General features: G+C 37.6%; 1 protein-coding gene across 1 annotated transcript in view; it reads left to right on the top strand.

Moving 5' to 3' along the window:
- The window catches only part of LOC128484763 (uncharacterized), a 78,170-nt gene that overhangs the window by 14,739 nt on the left and 44,160 nt on the right, over nucleotides 1–19,271 (top strand). Inside the window, exons 13-36 of the mRNA XM_053461299.1 lie at nucleotides 93–226; nucleotides 396–514; nucleotides 1,670–1,879; nucleotides 2,206–2,433; nucleotides 2,750–2,869; nucleotides 2,990–3,198; nucleotides 4,959–5,028; nucleotides 5,172–5,339; nucleotides 5,641–5,754; nucleotides 5,884–6,147; nucleotides 6,673–6,819; nucleotides 7,835–8,013; nucleotides 9,232–9,412; nucleotides 11,033–11,158; nucleotides 11,816–11,941; nucleotides 12,285–12,404; nucleotides 12,693–12,932; nucleotides 13,466–13,594; nucleotides 14,426–14,548; nucleotides 15,056–15,181; nucleotides 15,372–15,497; nucleotides 16,021–16,146; nucleotides 17,481–18,260; nucleotides 19,075–19,208. Coding sequence (XP_053317274.1) covers nucleotides 93–226; nucleotides 396–514; nucleotides 1,670–1,879; nucleotides 2,206–2,433; nucleotides 2,750–2,869; nucleotides 2,990–3,198; nucleotides 4,959–5,028; nucleotides 5,172–5,339; nucleotides 5,641–5,754; nucleotides 5,884–6,147; nucleotides 6,673–6,819; nucleotides 7,835–8,013; nucleotides 9,232–9,412; nucleotides 11,033–11,158; nucleotides 11,816–11,941; nucleotides 12,285–12,404; nucleotides 12,693–12,932; nucleotides 13,466–13,594; nucleotides 14,426–14,548; nucleotides 15,056–15,181; nucleotides 15,372–15,497; nucleotides 16,021–16,146; nucleotides 17,481–18,260; nucleotides 19,075–19,208 — 4,299 coding nt within the window. The remainder of the gene's footprint in view (nucleotides 1–92; nucleotides 227–395; nucleotides 515–1,669; nucleotides 1,880–2,205; nucleotides 2,434–2,749; nucleotides 2,870–2,989; nucleotides 3,199–4,958; nucleotides 5,029–5,171; nucleotides 5,340–5,640; nucleotides 5,755–5,883; nucleotides 6,148–6,672; nucleotides 6,820–7,834; nucleotides 8,014–9,231; nucleotides 9,413–11,032; nucleotides 11,159–11,815; nucleotides 11,942–12,284; nucleotides 12,405–12,692; nucleotides 12,933–13,465; nucleotides 13,595–14,425; nucleotides 14,549–15,055; nucleotides 15,182–15,371; nucleotides 15,498–16,020; nucleotides 16,147–17,480; nucleotides 18,261–19,074; nucleotides 19,209–19,271) is intronic.

The following is a 19,271-nucleotide window of genomic DNA, read 5'->3' as shown; positions in this document are numbered from 1 at the left end:
AATGTACAAATACAGTACATTGATGATACGTTGTGGGTCGGTCTGATACATGAAATAAATGTATTTCCTTTTGCTTGATATACTACTTACAGACAAACACTTTTCAAGCTGTACTGGTCACGGATGGAATCTATTCCTTTTGTTTAACACGCTTTGATGATGGAGGAATGAACTGGCCATACTATGCTCTACCTAGAAATTATCCACCAAAAATGGGCTATTTGAGGTATACGTTTGTCTTTTAATTGGATGATTTGGAAGTTAGTTCAATGAAATCAATGTTATTAATATGGAGGGCCATATTGTGCGTCATTGAGAGACTGGAGAATGATATGGATGTTATTAAATTCTAAGATGTAATACAACATAACCTAAATACATTTTTTTTTAACTAGTGATCCTACTTACTACAGTAATTCGCCTAATTTCCCGGCATTCAATGATCCTCAAACAGAACCATATGTTAATATCCAACAGAGATATACTCCAGACCAGTCTGTGGGATACAAAACCAGTAAGTAGAATAATTTGTTTTTGGAACCTATGACTTATCGCAATATATGCGTAACTGGTTGCAGTTGTCCTTCAACTTACATACTCTTGCCTGGAACTTACAAAATGTAACTCACATATAAGTGGAAATATGAGTTGTTTTTTAAGTGTTAACATACAAGGGTATGTAAACTCAATTGAGTGTGAACTTCATGAAAATGCCCAATTAAGTGTATTTGTATTCCTGTATCTACCAACCTCTGCACTATTATTCATGTATTTTAACTACTCATGTGAGCCTCTCCATATCATTCCGTGGCACAAAAAGAGCTGCCATTATCTATCACTCTCTGGAGTATGTTATAAAGATAGTTCATTTAAGTGAGAGGCTTAATGCCACTGGTATGTCAATTCTGTTTGCATGTGCTTGCATTACAAAACCCATCTAGCAATGTATATAGCCAGTAACAATCAAATTGCATTTGTAATTACATTTAGATTAACATTTAATTATTTCATTGCCTTTTAGGAATATTGATATGTTTCTTCATATTTCATTGCTTTATTTAGCAGGGACAAGATTCAAATAGTTGTCTGCACTGATTCAAAGGGTCCCCTGTATTGTAACCAGGGGATATCAGGGAATGTGTTAGCTCAGGAAGCAATACTAGTCAGTAGAGATGCTTTATAACCTGTTTAGGCATAGAGAGGGTCAGGGCCAGACTGAGAATAACTCAGACACCCTGGCACTATAAAGCCTGTGGCCGCCAAATTACTTGAATGCAACTGCAAGCTGGAATGGAGTGGCCAAACAATGTTTTACAGTATATGGCTGTGCATATACAGCGGTTAAGAGTGGGGTGCTATGAGCCAATAGCCTACTGGGATTTTGCCCGGTGTGCCAGATGCCCAATCCAGCCTTCACAGAGAAGAAGAAGACCTCTAACATAAACTAGCACTCACTATAGATTACAGTTGGCAGAAATTGTACCAGATTCCAGACACGTGGTTGCCCACAGTTGTTAAAATAAGACGAGCTTGAGTGGTATTTGCCTATTTATCATGTTTTCTTTTGAGTCTCATGGTTTTTATGCAGCAATGTATAAATGTAGTAAAGAAGGGTATGCTGCATGGTATGGATCAGAATTTATTTTTTGTTTTTTTCCTTTTTTTGCAGACAAGAAAGGCCACTGGGCTTATCGACTGGAGAATAATGCAGCAAACACTAAAAACCCTATCCAACAATGCCTGAAGTGGTACTACAATGAACCAGTGTGGTCCAACTATGTCAGACCTTGTCCTTGCTCCTCCTGGCAGGCTTTTTGGGATTCTTCATTCACACCTTCCAGCAGACTATGGTGGTATGATTTCCAACAGAAAAATCCAGGTCAGTAAGCATTTTTTTTTTTCAAAACATCACTTTTTTTTAAAAAAATTTAAGCTGTATCAAGATTTTAGAGTCCCTAAGTGAAATGAGTTTTGGGTTTCCATTAAAGCTATGGTAATTAAGTGTATGCAATCACAATGTAAATACAGATTTTTATCCTTGCATGGTCTATACAAAATCCCTTCCGAAGTACATATGGTCCTGCAGGAGACCAGTCAGACATCTATTGAAACATAATGATGAGCAAATGTTCTTTGACAGTGTGATGCCTGAGATATTGATAGGTAGATTCTTCATAGATCTATGATTTTTTTTTATTTCCACAGATATATATAATTCATACCAGAGCTCATCTCGTTCCTGGTTTGGAGGAGGCACTAGATGTTACTACAATATATGGGGAGGTCTTATGTATGGAGAGAAAGAACGATTCTTGCCAGCTCCTTGGGAATATGATAACTTATGGCTTCGATGGTGGAATCCAAACTCATATTATTATTATTATTATAATGTGCGACCAAATATTATGACAGCATTACAAAATGAATATAAAGGTACATTTATTCCAAAACCAGAGTAAACACTCTCCAAAATAATAGCCAATATGTTATATGTTAGATTTCTACTGCAATTAATGTAATCATAATAGGTACAGGTCATATAGAATTTTGTGAATACATTCTAAGCAGCTTTCATTTTCACCTTAATGTTTACAACTACCCTAAATTGAATCTATTTCCCATGTTCTTGTCTCATTTGGCATAGACATATGGTTTGCAAAATACTATATTGAAGTGTCTCTGGTTTCGTAACATAACACAATTTCCTTTGGCATTTTACTGAGACCTGTCTTTATTTTTCTTTTCACAGTTAATGAGGTAGATCCTTACAATAACTGTTGTAGGGATTCCGGTTCAGCAACCCTCTGCGCAATGTATAGACAGAAGAGACCCCTAGATTTCTGCTTTGGATACATCCCACCATTTATAGGTAAGCATCGGGACACCAAGAAGGGCATAAATGGCTGACATTTATAGGTAACCACATTTCTATGCAGAAAAGTGTTATATGTGCTCACAACTCACAACTCTGTTCCATTTTCTGTCTAAGGATTTTTTTTTGGAGACCCCCACATCACCACACTTGATGGACTGCGATACACCTTCAATGGCTTAGGAGAGTTTGTTTTGGTAAACGTGAAAGACGAGAATGGTACAGTGATTTTCAGACTACAGGGACGTACAGCTAGAGCTGGAAATGGAACATCGCAAGCAACCAACTTTATCGGTCTGGCTGCCATGATACAAAATGAGACCACGGTAAAGTTCAGTGCTTGATAAATATAAATACACAGCAAGCTGCGTATAATCAGTTTGACAACTTGTAAAAATATAAGCTACATCCCTTTTAAAACTTTTAATGCCACTGGGCTTGGTTTAAGGTATGGTCCTACCAGAGGGCACATGCTGCACTCTGATTGGTCCTTGTCTTATCCAACATTTTGATTCCCACTAGGACTAAGTATCCAGTGTTGCCTAGTGATGGTAAGTTCGGATCATTAAAGTGAATCGGATCATTTCGACTCGTTCATTGAAATGAGCCGAATCTTCGGATCATTCAGTATGACTCACAGGAGTTACTGTTTCCCAGTCCCTCCATGCAGTCACACTAACGATTGGCCCCGCCCCTTTCAGTACAGTCAATGAACCCTCCTGCCTGCCTACTCTAGTGATGTCACTGAAGGCAGAGAATCGTTCAAAGATTCGAATCTTACAGGGATCCGAATCTTACAGTGATCCGGATCTTACAGGGATTCGGATTTTACAGGGATTTGGATCTTACAGAGATTCGACTCATTCAAAGAATATCACTGACACCATACTTTTATAAATAAATACATTAATAATCTTCACTGCCCCCAGGATTTAGATTCCCTTTAGTTTGCCCCCCTTTACCTCTAACTGCACCTTAAGTTAACCCAGTCCTCAGCATTAAATTATCTCTAAACACCCCATCAACCATAACTGCCCCTAAATTAACCCTAAAGACCCCATTAACCACAACTGCCCCTAAATTAACCCTAAAAACCCCATCAACCATAACTGCCCCTAAATTAACCCTTAGCACCCCATCAACCATAACTGCCCCTAAAATTAACCCTAAAGACCCCATTAACCATAACTGCCCCTAAATTAACCCTAAACATCCCATCAACCATAACTGCCCCTAAATTAACCCTAAACACCCCGTTAACCATAACTGCCCCTAACTGAACCCTAAACACCCCATTAACCATAACCGCCCCTGCAATTTGGCTTGTTCCACCAGGAATGTGTACTGTATTGAAGACCTTTGTATCACCTGCAAAAAGACATACACAGATATGCTTCAAAAGCACAACCATATCTGTTCCTACAGATATATGTCACATAAACACATACATACATGATAATGTATGGCAGGGAATTTTGGTTGGCAGATTTCTCCAGCAAAAGACCAGAGGTAGCCCTGTATAATGTATAATACATTGGGAGATTTACATATGCACTTTCTAGGACCAGTCAAGAGCTTCTTGTAGGTGTAGCTCATTGGAATTTGATATTCATAATGCATATTGAAGTAAAGGTGCTAAAACCACATATTTCCTGTAAACTCTCAAGCCAATTCTCATTTTGGTGGACAAACTCCACAGACTTCCATAAACACAGATCCAAGACCTTGCACAGTACCTGCACAATACCTATTTTGTAATTGCAGCTTCCTAGCTCTGAGACCCTAAAACATAAATTCAAAGTCTATGCAACATCCAGCATTACTGAGTGCAACAAGTACCTAAAGGGACCCCTTCTGGGCTCACTCACCACCCAGTTTACCCATTTTGCCCCATTGTTAATATGCCCCTGCTGATTCACCATGATACATAAGGTCTGTGAATGGATGCAGACCTACATGAAAAAAGCAACCAACTTCCTGGTCCTCAATGTTTCACTCTCAATGCACAAAACCATAAAAAAAGCAGTCTATGAGCTTTTCACTCGACTATATTGTGATGTTTAAATATATCTTTTTTCTTTCCCAGATTGAGTGGAACCTGCGCAATGAAAATTCCACAACTGTGAAGATTAATGGGACTACATTTGAAATAGGAGGTAAAATGCAAAATTAGTATAATTTGAGAAATACATTAAAAGTTCTGGGGAATGTAATAACTGTTAAATTCTTGTCTGGGATTCTAATTACTAAAGATATCATCATGTTTGTCTTTTCCTGTTTGTTTTTTCCTGCTAACTAGAAAATGCCACCTATATCAACAAGTTCACTTTAGAGAAGACAAGCAAAAACGAGACCCAAGCCTCATTTGATGGTGGAATATCAGTCACAGTGTCTGCCAAACTGGGAGCTTTGAGCTTTGTCACATCATTAGATTCTTCATATCAGAAAAGGACAGAAGGACTTCTGGGTAAGGAAATTCTCGAAATTCTCTGAGCTGTCATCACTTTGTGGGATCTTCTGCTTGGCCAAAGAACATTGTGAAAGCATATTTTGTCTGGGTCTTTTTTACATTGTGTAACAATGGCATTGAAGGCAAATGGCTATTTGAACTGCAGACACTTACAGAACATGTATTCATTGTGTCATCTTTTAACAAATTCAGAATTATATTCCAAGCCAATTGTTTATTTTATGTTATTTCTATTAACATATGGTGTGTATAGTTATTTTTATTAACATGTGGTGTGTGTTTATATGTAATATTTCAGGTGTGTTCAATGGGAATAAAAGTGATGATTTAGTGGCTGCCAATGGAACTGAGTTGACATATAATGAAGAAAAAAGTCCCAATGATTCCCAGATTTTTGAAATTGGAATGACCTGTAAGTATTTGTGTCAAAGCTAACGTTAAATTTCTTTTTTCTACTTTTTTTGCTGTGCTAGTCTTTTTATCAGAATTTGCTTTACGTCTGATTATCCACAACGTTAACATGCTGTTGTTTTTTTAACAGGGAAAACAACTCCCCGAAATAGTATCTTTATCTACAACACCACAAATGGTGAATCCTGGTACACCTACAACAACAACAGCTTTGTGCCCTTGTTTTACGATGAGTTACTTTTAACCAAGAATCCTGATACTGTCAAGAAAGCAAATGAGACCTGCAAAGGAAATGATGAATGCATTTTTGACATCTTGAGTACGGGTGATTTTGCAGTGGGAGAAGCAACATTGGAGACATTCAACACAGTACAAGAACAGAACAACGCTATGAGTAAGAACTTTTAAATATGGCTTTCCCAGAGTCCTCATGAACTTACACAATAGTTTGGATTGTTTAGTCTGACAAAACATTATTTCTCATTTATGTAGCATCTGATCAAATTAAAAAATATGCTGTAGATTGTCTTTAAATGTGACTTAAGGTATGGAAAATGTGGTATTTCCTAATATATTACCTTTTACCATATTTAGTATGCATACATTAAGAAGTAATAAAGACATAAATATGGTCAGAGAAATGAAAATATACTGATACGGAGATTATGAACCATGTAGCATCTTTGGGGCTCAAAAAACTAATTCAACTAAAGAACAAATAATTACTTGTTTACAGTATCACCCCACATCATACAGTCAAATTTGGTCCATTGTTCGCTTTAGGAGGTAGGCGCTTGTATTCTGAACCAACTAATGGCTTTTACACCACATAAAAGCTTCAAACGCAAATTTGATCCATTTTTCTTGTCTGTAAACAAAATGTTGATTAAACTCACACAAGTAATAATTATCTTTACAGACAACTTTCCACCCAATATAACTGGACCATCCACCATTAGGACAGAACTCTACAAATCTGTGACGGTGAATTACACAGCCTCTGACCCAAACAATGACACAGTGACATTCTCCCTGTTAACAGATTCAAGCGATGTTTCCCTGGATGGTAAGGATATTAAATGGAATCTTAAATGATTCAGTGAAATGCTCCCCAATGTAATTACTGGTATTATAATGGTCAGTGCTTCTTTGTTAAATGTTATCCATTCAAGATGTTTGCCTGTTAATTTCTGATAGACTGTAATACCGGTATATCACATTTATTTATATAGTGCCTGCAGATTCCATAGCACTGGTACAATATTGGATAGTGAAAATATTTAACCAAGTCAATTTCAAATGCAGAAGGAGAAGAAGGCCCTACTCTTGAGAACTTACAATAATATTATTTATGATTATCTATTACATGTAAAATAATCCAAAACATAGCAGTGGGGTACTGTTCTGTCAGTGACAACAGAAAAAAAGGGAAGGAAGATGCAAGCAGAGTGCTGGGTTGTAAAGTGAGAGAGATTAGAAAGGAAGCGGGATGTGGTGCTGCCACTTTATAGATCTCTCTGGTTAGACCTCGTTATGGATATTGACGTTAAGGAGAGTGCCCACATGGTGCCAAAATGGTGAATGATTTGCAGAATAACAATTATCAGGAAAACCTAAGGCATCACAATATGTATTGCTTGGAGGAAAGCCTAGAGAGAAGATATGCGAAACAAGCAATTAAATACATACAAGGGAGTAACAAAATACCAAAGAGGACATATTTTAGAACAAGAGGCCATAATATGAAACAAAAGGGTCACAAGGGTGCTTAGGAAGTTCTATCTTACTGATAAGGTAGTACAAATGTTCAGCCAGCAGAAGTGTTAGTAGCAAGGTAATGTACACATGCATGGGACAAGCATAACCCTTTTAAGGACTGAGTAGGGTCTGCGTCTTTACATCAGGGTAAATATGCGACTGGATAGGCTAAATTGTTCTTATCTGTCATCAGATCAGTGATTCTATATTAATACACAATCTTAGTCTACAATGAAGAAATATGTTCTTTCTTTGCATCTGAATAATTAAATAAAACTTTACTTCACTTTTTACTATGTATTACTTTCTCTTCTGCTATAAAGCTAATGGAGTCCTGGTGTGGAATCCGACAAGTTCTAATCCTGTAAACGCCACTGTCCAGGCAAACGATTCTAAGGTTACCACTGAAATAGCCCTGACTTTGGTTCTGTGCAACTGTACCAACAATGGCAGCTGTATTTATGATGAGCCAACAAGTATAGGAAACAACACAAACTTCATGGTAAGTGGAAATAAACAACAATTAATAGACTTTTGAAATTAAGAATACGGTATAATCCTGAGGATTTTTATTCAATTTTATCACTATTGGTGATAGGGTGTCCAGTAGAATACAGCTCATATTACCCTGTATCCTGATAAAGAGACTGGATTAGAGTCTCAATGTGTCAATACACTCATTTTCCATTGGTACCAGATGAAGTTAACATGCTCCAAAACTGTCTTTGTCTTTTGAGTAGCATTTTTTTCCACCTTTGTGAACCACAGTCACAGTTAATTAAAACAAAATTAGTTTAATTGCAATTGACGAAATATGGTATTTGAAAAGATTGTTTGGTGCTGTTACTAATGAAATCAAAACTATGTGTGCCTGCTGGCGCATAACCAAAGTTTGAACTGTTTTTGGGCTATAGTAATTGTAAACCAAGTAGTCAGGTAGAGTTGTGGCTCTACGTGCTGTCAAGCTTGCATTAGGAGTGATAACATTTTCCACCTGTAGATCAAAACTGGCCATTATCGTGTCAGCATCTCTTCAACCTTATTCCATCCTTTATCAAATGTGTCAATGCATTGTTTGTTGTCTTCATATCAAACAGGTGTAAACATGCTGCAAATACAGTGAATTGGCTGTACAGTGTATACAAAAACATAAACTTCCTACGCTTTTCACCCTAATAAAGTTGGCAACAAATTTATAAACATAATATAGATGAGAGGTTTTGGTTATATGAATTGGCCAAAGCATAATTAAGCTCACCCGCCACGTCAAGGCACACTCTAAAGAGGGTGAGAACCTACTCTCACCTCCTACATAGTGGGCACACAAAGGTGCTACCAAAACCTTATAAATAACCAAAACCTCTCCTTTATATTATGTATATATATTTGTTGCCAACTTTATTAGGGTGAGAAACAGACGGTTTTTGTTTTACACATTTGTATTATTTGAGCCTGGAACTAGCTTAGCGCACCAACATTTTTCTCATCATACATACAGCTAATGGTAATAACTACAATGTGATTTACTTTATTACTTTTATTGTAATGTTGCTTGCACTCGCTAAGGATTGCAACACAATGCTTGGCATCACAACGCTGGTATCTACACAGGTGAAACATGCTTCAGGTTCCTTTTCTTTCTCCAATACATACTTTCTCTTATCATATTAATGACGGGAATTTCCTAAACATTCTGTCATCTCTCCCAATCCACTTGCAGTTTGCAGGTTGTAACTGCTCCCGGGCATGGACAGGCGCTTACTGTGAAGAAGACCTGAATGAATGTCTACAAAACCAATGCTATAATAGCTCTACATGCGAAGACATGAAAGCTCCTTTAGATGGATTCAGATGTGGACCATGTCCCGAAGGACTTGATGGAGATGGGATTAATTGTAATGGTAAGGACACTCAGCTGTTTGTCTAGCAACCTCATATGCCATATATTTTCTTTTAGCAACACAGTTCAAACAAATATATGTGATGGCATGCATGTATTTGAATGACATTATGAGCTCTCATCTATTTCCATTGGAGTCTTCCAAGTCCTACTGAACCTGCCAAAATTAGAAACATGTGCCCTTTATTTATAGCAGGGCAACACTCAGATTACTTTATCAATGAAATATTGTGATTATTTTAATTAAACAACTTTTGTTAAGAACATTTATAACAGTAGTATTTATAGTAGAAGTACCGTATTTGCTCGATTATAAGACGACCCTGATTGTAAGACGACCCCCCAAAATCTGAATATTAACTTAGGAAAAAAAGAAAAAGCCTGAATATAAGACGACCCTAAAGGAAAAAAGTTTTACCAGTAAATGTTAATTCATGTAAACTATTTTTTTTAATAAAAGCTATGATTGAGAAAAATATTTTTTTTTTGTTTTTATTTCTTTTATATTTTCTATTGTATTTTCCAACCTGTCCCCCAGTTACGCACATCTGCCCCCAGGCTTGCCACACCAATATGGCACTGTGGCCCATGATATGCCTTTTAACCCTCTATATGCCACTGTGCCCCATGGTATGCCTTTTGACCCCCTATGTGCCACTCTGCCTCCAGAAATGCCTTATACCCCTATATCCCATTCTGGCATTTAGGGGGTTAAAATGCATATTATGGGGCAGAGTGGCATATAGGGAGGTATAAGGCATTCCAGGAGGCAGAGTGGCATTAAGGGAGTTAAAAGGCATTATATAGAGCACTCTGCCTCCAGAAATGCCTTCTACCCCTATATGCCACTCTGGCATTTAGGGGGTTAAAAGGCATATTATGGGGCAGAGTGGCATATAGGGAGGTATAAGGCATTTCAGGAGGCAGAGTGCACTATTAAATGCCCCCTTAACGCCACTCTGCCTCCTGAAATGCCTTATACCTCCCTATATGCCACTCTGCCCCATAATATGCCTTTTAACCCCCTAAGTGCCAGAGTGGCATATAGGGGTGTAAGGCATTCCAGAAATGCCCTACACACACACACACACACACACACACACACACACACACACACACTTACTTACCGGTGCTTCCAATTTCCTGGTGTATTGCCGGGGCAGCGGGTTGACGTCTCATTCCGCGGCAGCCGGAAGGAGGTGGAGTTGGCAGCGGGGGTTTGTATGCGTCCGTCGCAAATACCTTCCCCGGCTGTCAGAGATCAGGAACTCTGGAACAATGATCTCTGACAGTCGGGGAAGGTATTTGCGACGGACGCATACAAACCCCCGCTGCCAACTTCACCTCCGGAAGCACCGGTAAGTGTGTGTGTGGGGGGGGGGGCGACGACAGGAGGATCCAGGTCCCCTGCAGCGGTGCGGGGGATCTGGATCTTAGTCTCCTAATCAGACCTCTATTTGAGGTCTGATTAGAAGACGACCCCGATTATAAGATGAGGGGTATTTTTCAGAGCATTTGCTCTGAAAAAAACCTCGTCTTATAATCGAGCAAATACGGTACTTAATAAATATTTTGTGTTTTTTCTTGATTTGTAATTGCTATACATTATTTTTTATTTCAGATATCAACGAATGCCTTTTAAACAAATCAACCTGCGACCATATTTGCATTAATATCTTGGGTGGCTACAACTGCAGCTGTGAGGATGGCTATAAAGTTAACAACCTGAACAGCTCCAAGTGTGATGGTAATGTGTTGTGAAGCATAGGTTGTAATGAGTTGTGTATTCTGTTCAGGACCCTCTTTAAATTTGGGCCCTGCGGAAACATGGTCTTTGGCCACATACATATAATTTATGTAAATGCTCGCGCCATCACATAAAATTCCATATCAAATCTTGTTTCTACAGAGTTACCCCATTGTAATGAATCAGCAGCAGACATTATGACCAAGTCTCAGAATAGGCACGCTTGTGCAAATATATGTATGCAGTATGTTTATGTGCCAATATTTTTTTTTTTATAATCATCATAGTTTTTTGTTTCAGAATAATTAAACTCATATTACCTACCGCACTAAAACCCCAGGTTTACTTGTGTGGCGAAAATACATAGTTTCTAACCACAATGCTTAAAGAAGTATACATTGCCATTATTTACAGCTATGAGAATAGCAGACAGAGGACATTATCCATCCCAGCGACTTACAGAGATGTGCTCTTTGTTATTGATGGATAAATGTTTGTTGTTGAGTCATACGACACATCAGAGGTGAAATACAGTACAGAATATCTGCAATACACAGTTTAGTGCAATCACAGATTAATCATGCTATAAACTTGTAATGCCAGTAGGCAGGTTGTATTATAACATAAACATTTGACACCTCGTCTTATGTCCACTAGATATTGATGAATGTGCCAATGTCACATCTCCATGTGGTCTGAATGCTCACTGTACTAATGAGCCTGGAAACTACACATGTCATTGCAAGCCTGGTTATGATGGAAACCCATATCAGCTGTGTGTTGGTGAGTTTAATAAATTAGCTCTCTAAAGCCTGTTTACTGTAATTATAAATTTAAATGGCTTACCTTTTGCATAATTGAGTGCAGTGGCATTCGTGGCAAACATATGTGTTGGTAATGTAGGACTTGAAATCCTAGCTTATCAACAATGCTGACCTAGTACAATTTATTAAATTTGACTTTAAAGGACACATGTTTTTGAGCGATATCAACAAGTCATATAGTAATAACAAAACCAGATCATCCTTTTAGTTGTATAATAATAAACTCTGACTATATTTTCACTTATAGCACCACAAAGTGCCGTATGTGGCTAAATGATTTTCTTTTGCTTTTATCCTTACAGACATCAATGAATGTGCGGTAGAAAACACAACTAATTGTCCCACACAATCCATCTGCATAAATACAAACGGATTGTTCACATGTGACTGTCTACCAGGGTATGCAGGGAAAAACTGCACAGGTAAGATGAAACCACTTTCCATCAGTGAGGAATAATATGTCACTGTATTTCAAACATTTACTTGTTTACTGGTTTAATATTTTATGAATTCTTTTAACATACATTTGTCTGTGTGTTGATCATTTCTTTAAATAGCTTGAAATAGAACCTCTCTATTAAAAGAAACACCCGAGATGTATGTAAAAAGTCTAACCAACTAAGCCTTGCTTCTGCTGTGCCTTGTAGTGCAGTTGCCCTGATTTTCACTTTGAAATATTCTAATAATAAATGACCTTATTATCATTTCAGATGTTGATGAATGTCTGGATAACTCCACCATTTGTCCTGTGCATTCTGAATGCACCAACACGCTTGGTTCCTATCAGTGTAACTGTATTGTTGGCTATGAGGGTACAAATTGCACAGACATTGATGAGTGTTCCAGAGGTGAAAACAACTGTAGTTTATGGGCTGAGTGTACCAACACTGATGGCGCCTATATCTGTGTGTGCAGAAGCGGATACGCTGGTGACGGCATTCAGTGTGAAGGTAAGAATTCATTTGCGCCTAGTGGTTGTGATAGTAAATGGTTAGGAGAATGGCGAAGGAAGAGAAGGATACAAAAGTACTATAAAACCAATTTATATACATATTATTTACCAACAAAATTTCCACAGAATTATGGATTAATACTACAGTCTGGAACATGTATGTTGCCAATCTGGCATTTTTCTTCCAAAAATTATATTTATACATTTCTTTCACTCATCTTTATAAATACTATTAAACTCAGAAGTAGGCGCAAGAACACAGCATTACATGACCGTATAATGGTGGCACTGGAAGCAGGGTTTAAGTCAGGCTACAAGTAAGACTGAGTATATGTATGTACATATGTATAAGCAGGGTGTGAGGGGCCGGTATGGACCATTATCTTTACTTGCTCCCCCTGAGCTATAAGGTGGCAGCCCGCCTCTGAATTGCTCATTTCATTATATTAAATTAATTATAACAAACTACATGGAACCTGAAATAATGAACACACTGCTTTGAACTAATTGAACATATTGAATGTCTTACAGATATCAACGAGTGCCAGCTTAATAGCAGTATATGCGGCATAAACTCAGATTGCACTAATACCAATGGAAGCTATGACTGCCAGTGCAAACAAGGATATAAACGTGAAAATATAAGTGACTTCTGTGTAGGTATGTAGAACTGTCCAACTTAGAAATGTACTAAAAGATGAACATCCTCCATCATGATTATGAACTGAACACATTATACATATTGGGTATGTTCCCATAGCTACAGGATTAACCCTACGTTAATCATTGTTAGAAAAAAATGCATCCGATTTCTCCAAATACTACAAGTAATGTTAGTCAAGCTTGAACCAGGTATGATCCAGCTTCCTGTGTTTGTGTTTTGGCTAGCAAGCGAGTTTTCAAGCAACCGCCTCGACCAATAGAAAGTCTGTGCAGCATCCTTAAAGGGGCACACAGGGGTCTATGTTTTTAAGAAAGAACCATGGCTTGTGAAGCTCTCAGGCTTCATACCTGGCTTGGTATCGGTTATAGCTTTTTTCCTCTGTTTCTCAAGCTTATCCATCTCTCTAAGTATTAACTAGCATTAACTCAGCTGTAATACCCCACTTTGTGGGTACGGACATTTTCAACCTCCATTGACAGCTGTTTGGTAGGGTAATATGCAGAGTCCAGGTGAATAAGATACATTGAAGCTAACTCAAAATAGTGAATAGTGATGTCATATAGTTCTGTTTCTTCTACTGGAACCAATTTCCCCTTTATTTTCCATGCCTGGATTAATAGTTAACGCACATATCTTACAGTATCCAATTTTCATGATATTGTTACATATGAATATACTTATATTATAGTGAATCTGATGCTATATTTTGAAAGCAGTCTTGTAATACCCAATGGAAAGTTCTAATTAGGTCATCATTTCTAAAATGTACACATTGTTTCTTTTACTGTGTTACTGTTTAACACTTTGATAATCTGCATTTTTTACAGATATCGATGAATGCAGTTCCTCTGAATATTGCAGAGGTGATCAGCAAAGCTGTAAGAACACTGATGGCAGCTTTATATGTGAATGCAACTCAGGATACCAACGAGAAAACAACAGCTGTATAGGTAGTGTAAGAAATTCCACTTTGTACAATTTACATTACTAAACATTTTTCTAGTTGTGTTTTTTTAATTTGAATAGAGATAGCGAGAAATACTGTTTGTGTAGTCTTTTCAATATCATTATAACACAAATTGTTTTTATGGAATTCTTCACACAAAGATGGAATGTAAGTATATTAGTTATCCAATTATAATTCATAAAGTTTCTGCTGCCCACCTCTTCCAGAAGAAGCACGTTTTGAGATATTTTACTAGATAGGAAATAGTGATAAAAACAATAATCCATTTGATAACCATGTACAGCATGTTTATATAGTTATATAAATATTTAGCGCCATGATTTACATTTTAACAGTTGGATGATATAAGATCTGCTTCACAGATCAATTGGTGAGACAACCTGCCTACTGGCATTACAAGTTTATACCATATGACGTTTAAGCTAGTGTAGATTTTAAAAAATAAATAAATACAAAAATAAAATGTATTTATCTGTGACATTTTTTTTAGATATTAATGAGTGTGCCCCAGGTTACGCCAACAACTGCTCAAGCAATGCGATCTGCTCCAACCTGGCCGGATCATATTACTGTCAGTGTACTGCAAACTACACTGGAGATGGCATAAATTGCACTGGTAAGGTTGAGATAACAAGATAAAGGTTCATGCAAGATCCATGATTCATCCATTTGTCACATTTAGAAAACTTGAGAGTCTGAAATCACTAAAGCTGTTGTGTTTTAATTATGGGTGATCTGTAGATCTAAATATGCTGCAAGCTGAGTACTTTCTCGTTTCTCATGTTTTCAGTTTATATTTCTTGCAGTTATTGATGAATGCAAGCTCAACATATCGAAATGCGAACAAATTTGCAGAGGTTTCCTAGGTGGACACATCTGCAGCTGTGAGGATGGTTATGAAGTGAATAAACTGAACAGCTCCAAGTGTGATGGTAATAAATAGTACTTATTTTTGTGAAAAATGAATTACTATAGGGTATACACTGAATAATTGCTTAAATATTCTTATAAATATTCTTATAACCTGTTTTATCCCTTAAAAAACAAACAAAAAAACAAAACTTCCAGCACATATTTAAGGGATTCAACTGAATTTTATAGCATACACTTTGTGGTGGTGAACTCCACATCTTTGTTTTTCTCACTGTAAAGAACTGCTTTACATAAAACACCTTTCTTCCAGTGTTAGCAGATTACACCTTGTTCTTTGTACAGCACTATTAACAGGTCACCAGAAAGTTCTTATATATATTTATATAATGATACTAAGTAATCATTTGGGTTTGAAGTCTATGTTGTGTCCTGTCTTTTAATACGGTTTGGTCCCTTCAAAAGTGTCCCAGAAATTGCATGCAAATACTTCCAAATAGCAGAACGGTGCATGAGAAAAATAATAATGATGGAGTACTATAAATAGAGAAAGCTAGTCTTTCATGTGACTTCTCTTCTCATCAGACATTGATGAATGTGCCAATGTTACCTCTCCCTGTGGACTGAACACCGAGTGTAAAAATCTACCTGGAAATTACTCATGCCACTGCAATGCCGGCTTTGGAGGAGACCCTTACACCGGGTGTTATGGTAAGTTCATTGATATACTTAGTCAAGAGCTGGCCATCACCATGAAGACATCTGGCTTGTATCTCCTTGCTGTTGTACCTTTTACATAAACATACCTTTTCAACACACTGGGTGATACAGTATATGCTGTAGATTGAGGATAATGCATAATTATAGGGTATACACTAAAGAATTGCTTAAACATGTGTATTGAAGCGTTAGAATGTTGTGCACTGTGCTGTGTATGATATTGCTAGGAACTGTAAGTGTAAACATTTCCTACAAGTTCATCCTGCTATTACTTTGCCAGTCAGCAAAATGTAATGCCTGTGTAGAAGGTTACTGCATCACTACTGGTTAAAGCCTACATTTAACCAACATTTAAAGACTGTGTGCCAAAAGTTGAGGAGATACTTATGTTTGAAGGGTTAGCACTTTTTACCACAGCAAAAACAGACAAGAATGGGACCGCATGGCCCACCGGGATACAGTATACAACGTCTGAGGAGTTCAAAAGTAATATTAAGTAGGGCGACTTATGTAGGGCTATTTTTTTGAGGAGTCTTATATTAAGCATGTTACTGACCAGCAGAGCCCTGCAGTAAATGGGTTGTATAAACTCACAAAAGGGATCCAGTTATTATTACCTTTTATTTATTAAGCTTCAGCAAATTACTAAGCACTGCACCAATTAAATGAGGCAGTTAAAATGAACAGGGGGGGGGGGTGTGGTGGAGGAGGGTGTGTTAGCGCCTGGCTTTTGTTGGTAGTAAGCAGGCTGTTTGTTATAATGCAGGAAAGCAACAAGAGGAGAAAGAGAGAGTTCATTAAGAGAGAGAAAGTCTAAAGTTTAAAACAGGGAGGCGTTATGGCTGTAGGAGGCTAGGGGGAGAGGGGATCAGGGCACATTAATGTGCAAAAAAGGCAAATACCAACATTTTACCAAAAAAGAAAAAATGTCCCCAAAATACAGTTTTAGTATGTATACCCACCATTTTATCCCATCAACATTCTTATGACTGTCACTCTTACAGCCACTCACCCATTGCCCCATAGCAGACAATAGTAAGCAGGGATATTTTATTGTCTATTAGATGAACCTCTAAGCTTATAAAGGATGGATTGTGTGGTCTTCAATATGTGGAGCAGTAGCACCAATCAGCGATATGAACTCGAGTCGCTGCAAAATACTAAACCTGTGGTGACGTTCCTGTACCTTATTTGCTTTTCTTTCTGTACTTCCTTTAAAGTATAAAGATTAATGAAATATGATTTACAAGAAAAAAGCAAAACACAGTATTTAAACGTTACTGTTAAAACCTTACTTAATGCTATGTGAATATTTGTTTTTCCAGAAACAAATATTTCTACCACAGCTACTCCAGAATTAACAAATGGAACATCAGTGGCACCAGTTATCCAATCAACAAATGGTACATCAGTGACACAAACTGACCCATCAACATCAACAAATAGTACATCAGTGACACAGGCTTTTCAATCAGCATCAACAAATGGATCATCAGTGACACACAGTAACCAATCAGCATCAACAAATGGATCATCAGTGACACAGTCTATCCCATCAGTATCAACCACTGGAACATCATCAAAACCAGTTATCCCATCAACAACAACTACTGGCACATTAACCACAAACACATCAGTGTCACCTGCTGCCCATTCATCATCAACAACATTGACAGAAGATTTCCAATCAGCATCAACAAATCAATCTTTAGTGACACACAGTAACCAATCTGCATCAACAAATGGATCATCAGTGACACAGTCTATCCCATCAGTATCAACCACTGGAACATCATCAAAACCAGTTATCCCATCAACAACAACTACTGGCACATTAACCACAAACACATCAGTGTCACCTGCTGCCCATTCATCATCAACAACATTGACAGAAGATTTCCAATCAGCATCAACAAATCAATCTTTAGTGACACACAGTAACCAATCAGCATCAACAAATGGTACATTGGTTGCAACAACTATCAAATTCTCTACATCATCAACAACCACAAACACAACTACGTCTACAACTACTACCACTTCAACTACCAGTATTACTACGTCTACCACTACCACTGCTAGTACTACAATACCCAGTAACGAAGGTACGTAATACATAGAACTTATGTATAAAACCTGTAGCATAATTTTAAGTAAACAGACGGAAGTATCTTTCAATAAATGCAGTAGCCATGTTCGATGAACTGGTGAAAACATGACACAATATATAAATTAAGGCTTTAAACACATATAAAGGACACCGAGGAACCCTGGATCAATTGAAATCATCATAAATCATTGCTCATACTGGGCAGAAAGGCACACAGATGTTTTGAGGCCCAGTGTCTCTTTTTCAATGTGCAAGTGCTCCCCTGTGAAATCATCACAATGTGTTGCACATATCGGGCGGAAATGCACACAGATATTCTGAGGCACAATGACTCTTTTAAAACGTGCTGGTGATCCATCACAAGAGGCATTGTTCCGTGAAAAGTCTGTGAGCATTTTTGCCCAGTACAGGTAGTGCAATAAATTGTGATGGTTTCACTTGATCCAATGCGCCTCAGCATCCTTTCTTCTTTACTTGATACGTTGTTGCCAAAAGGGAGTAGAGGCGGCGTTTAGCTGACAGCTGCACATAACGGAATGGAGGAAAGTCTGCTGTACGGACCTAATATTAGTTTGGATTTGAATTATGGTTTTGGTGAAGAATATATCAAAAGAGTAAACAGGGGCTCACACACAATGTGGGGCACATTTTCCTGAAGTTACGTCTCTTCAACTTGCGTCTCTTCAACTTGCATATTAAATTTTAAAAAAAGCTATATTAAAAATAACAACTTTCACATTCCATGTGATCTGGTTATGAAACTAAAATTTGCAGCAATAATCTAAATGAGTTCTCTGTGTGTTTTGTAGCTGTCAACCTTTATCCATATGGAATGGAAAATGGAGATATTCAGTTTGTCCAATCAAACCCTGACTTTACATCCCCCCTGTTCCAGCCAGAAATGGGATTTCCGTTTGGTAACAAACTAAGGACTTATATTTATGTGAGTATATGTTTGTGTAATCATAGTGCATTTATTGTGTGCATCTTGGTGCAAAAAATCATA

The sequence above is a fragment of the Spea bombifrons genome, chromosome 3, assembly GCF_027358695.1.
Source record: "Spea bombifrons isolate aSpeBom1 chromosome 3, aSpeBom1.2.pri, whole genome shotgun sequence".
Lineage (NCBI taxonomy): Eukaryota > Metazoa > Chordata > Amphibia > Anura > Pelobatidae > Spea > Spea bombifrons.
The sequence above is the reverse complement of the archived record's forward strand: the minus strand, read 5'-3'. Positions and strand labels throughout refer to the sequence as shown.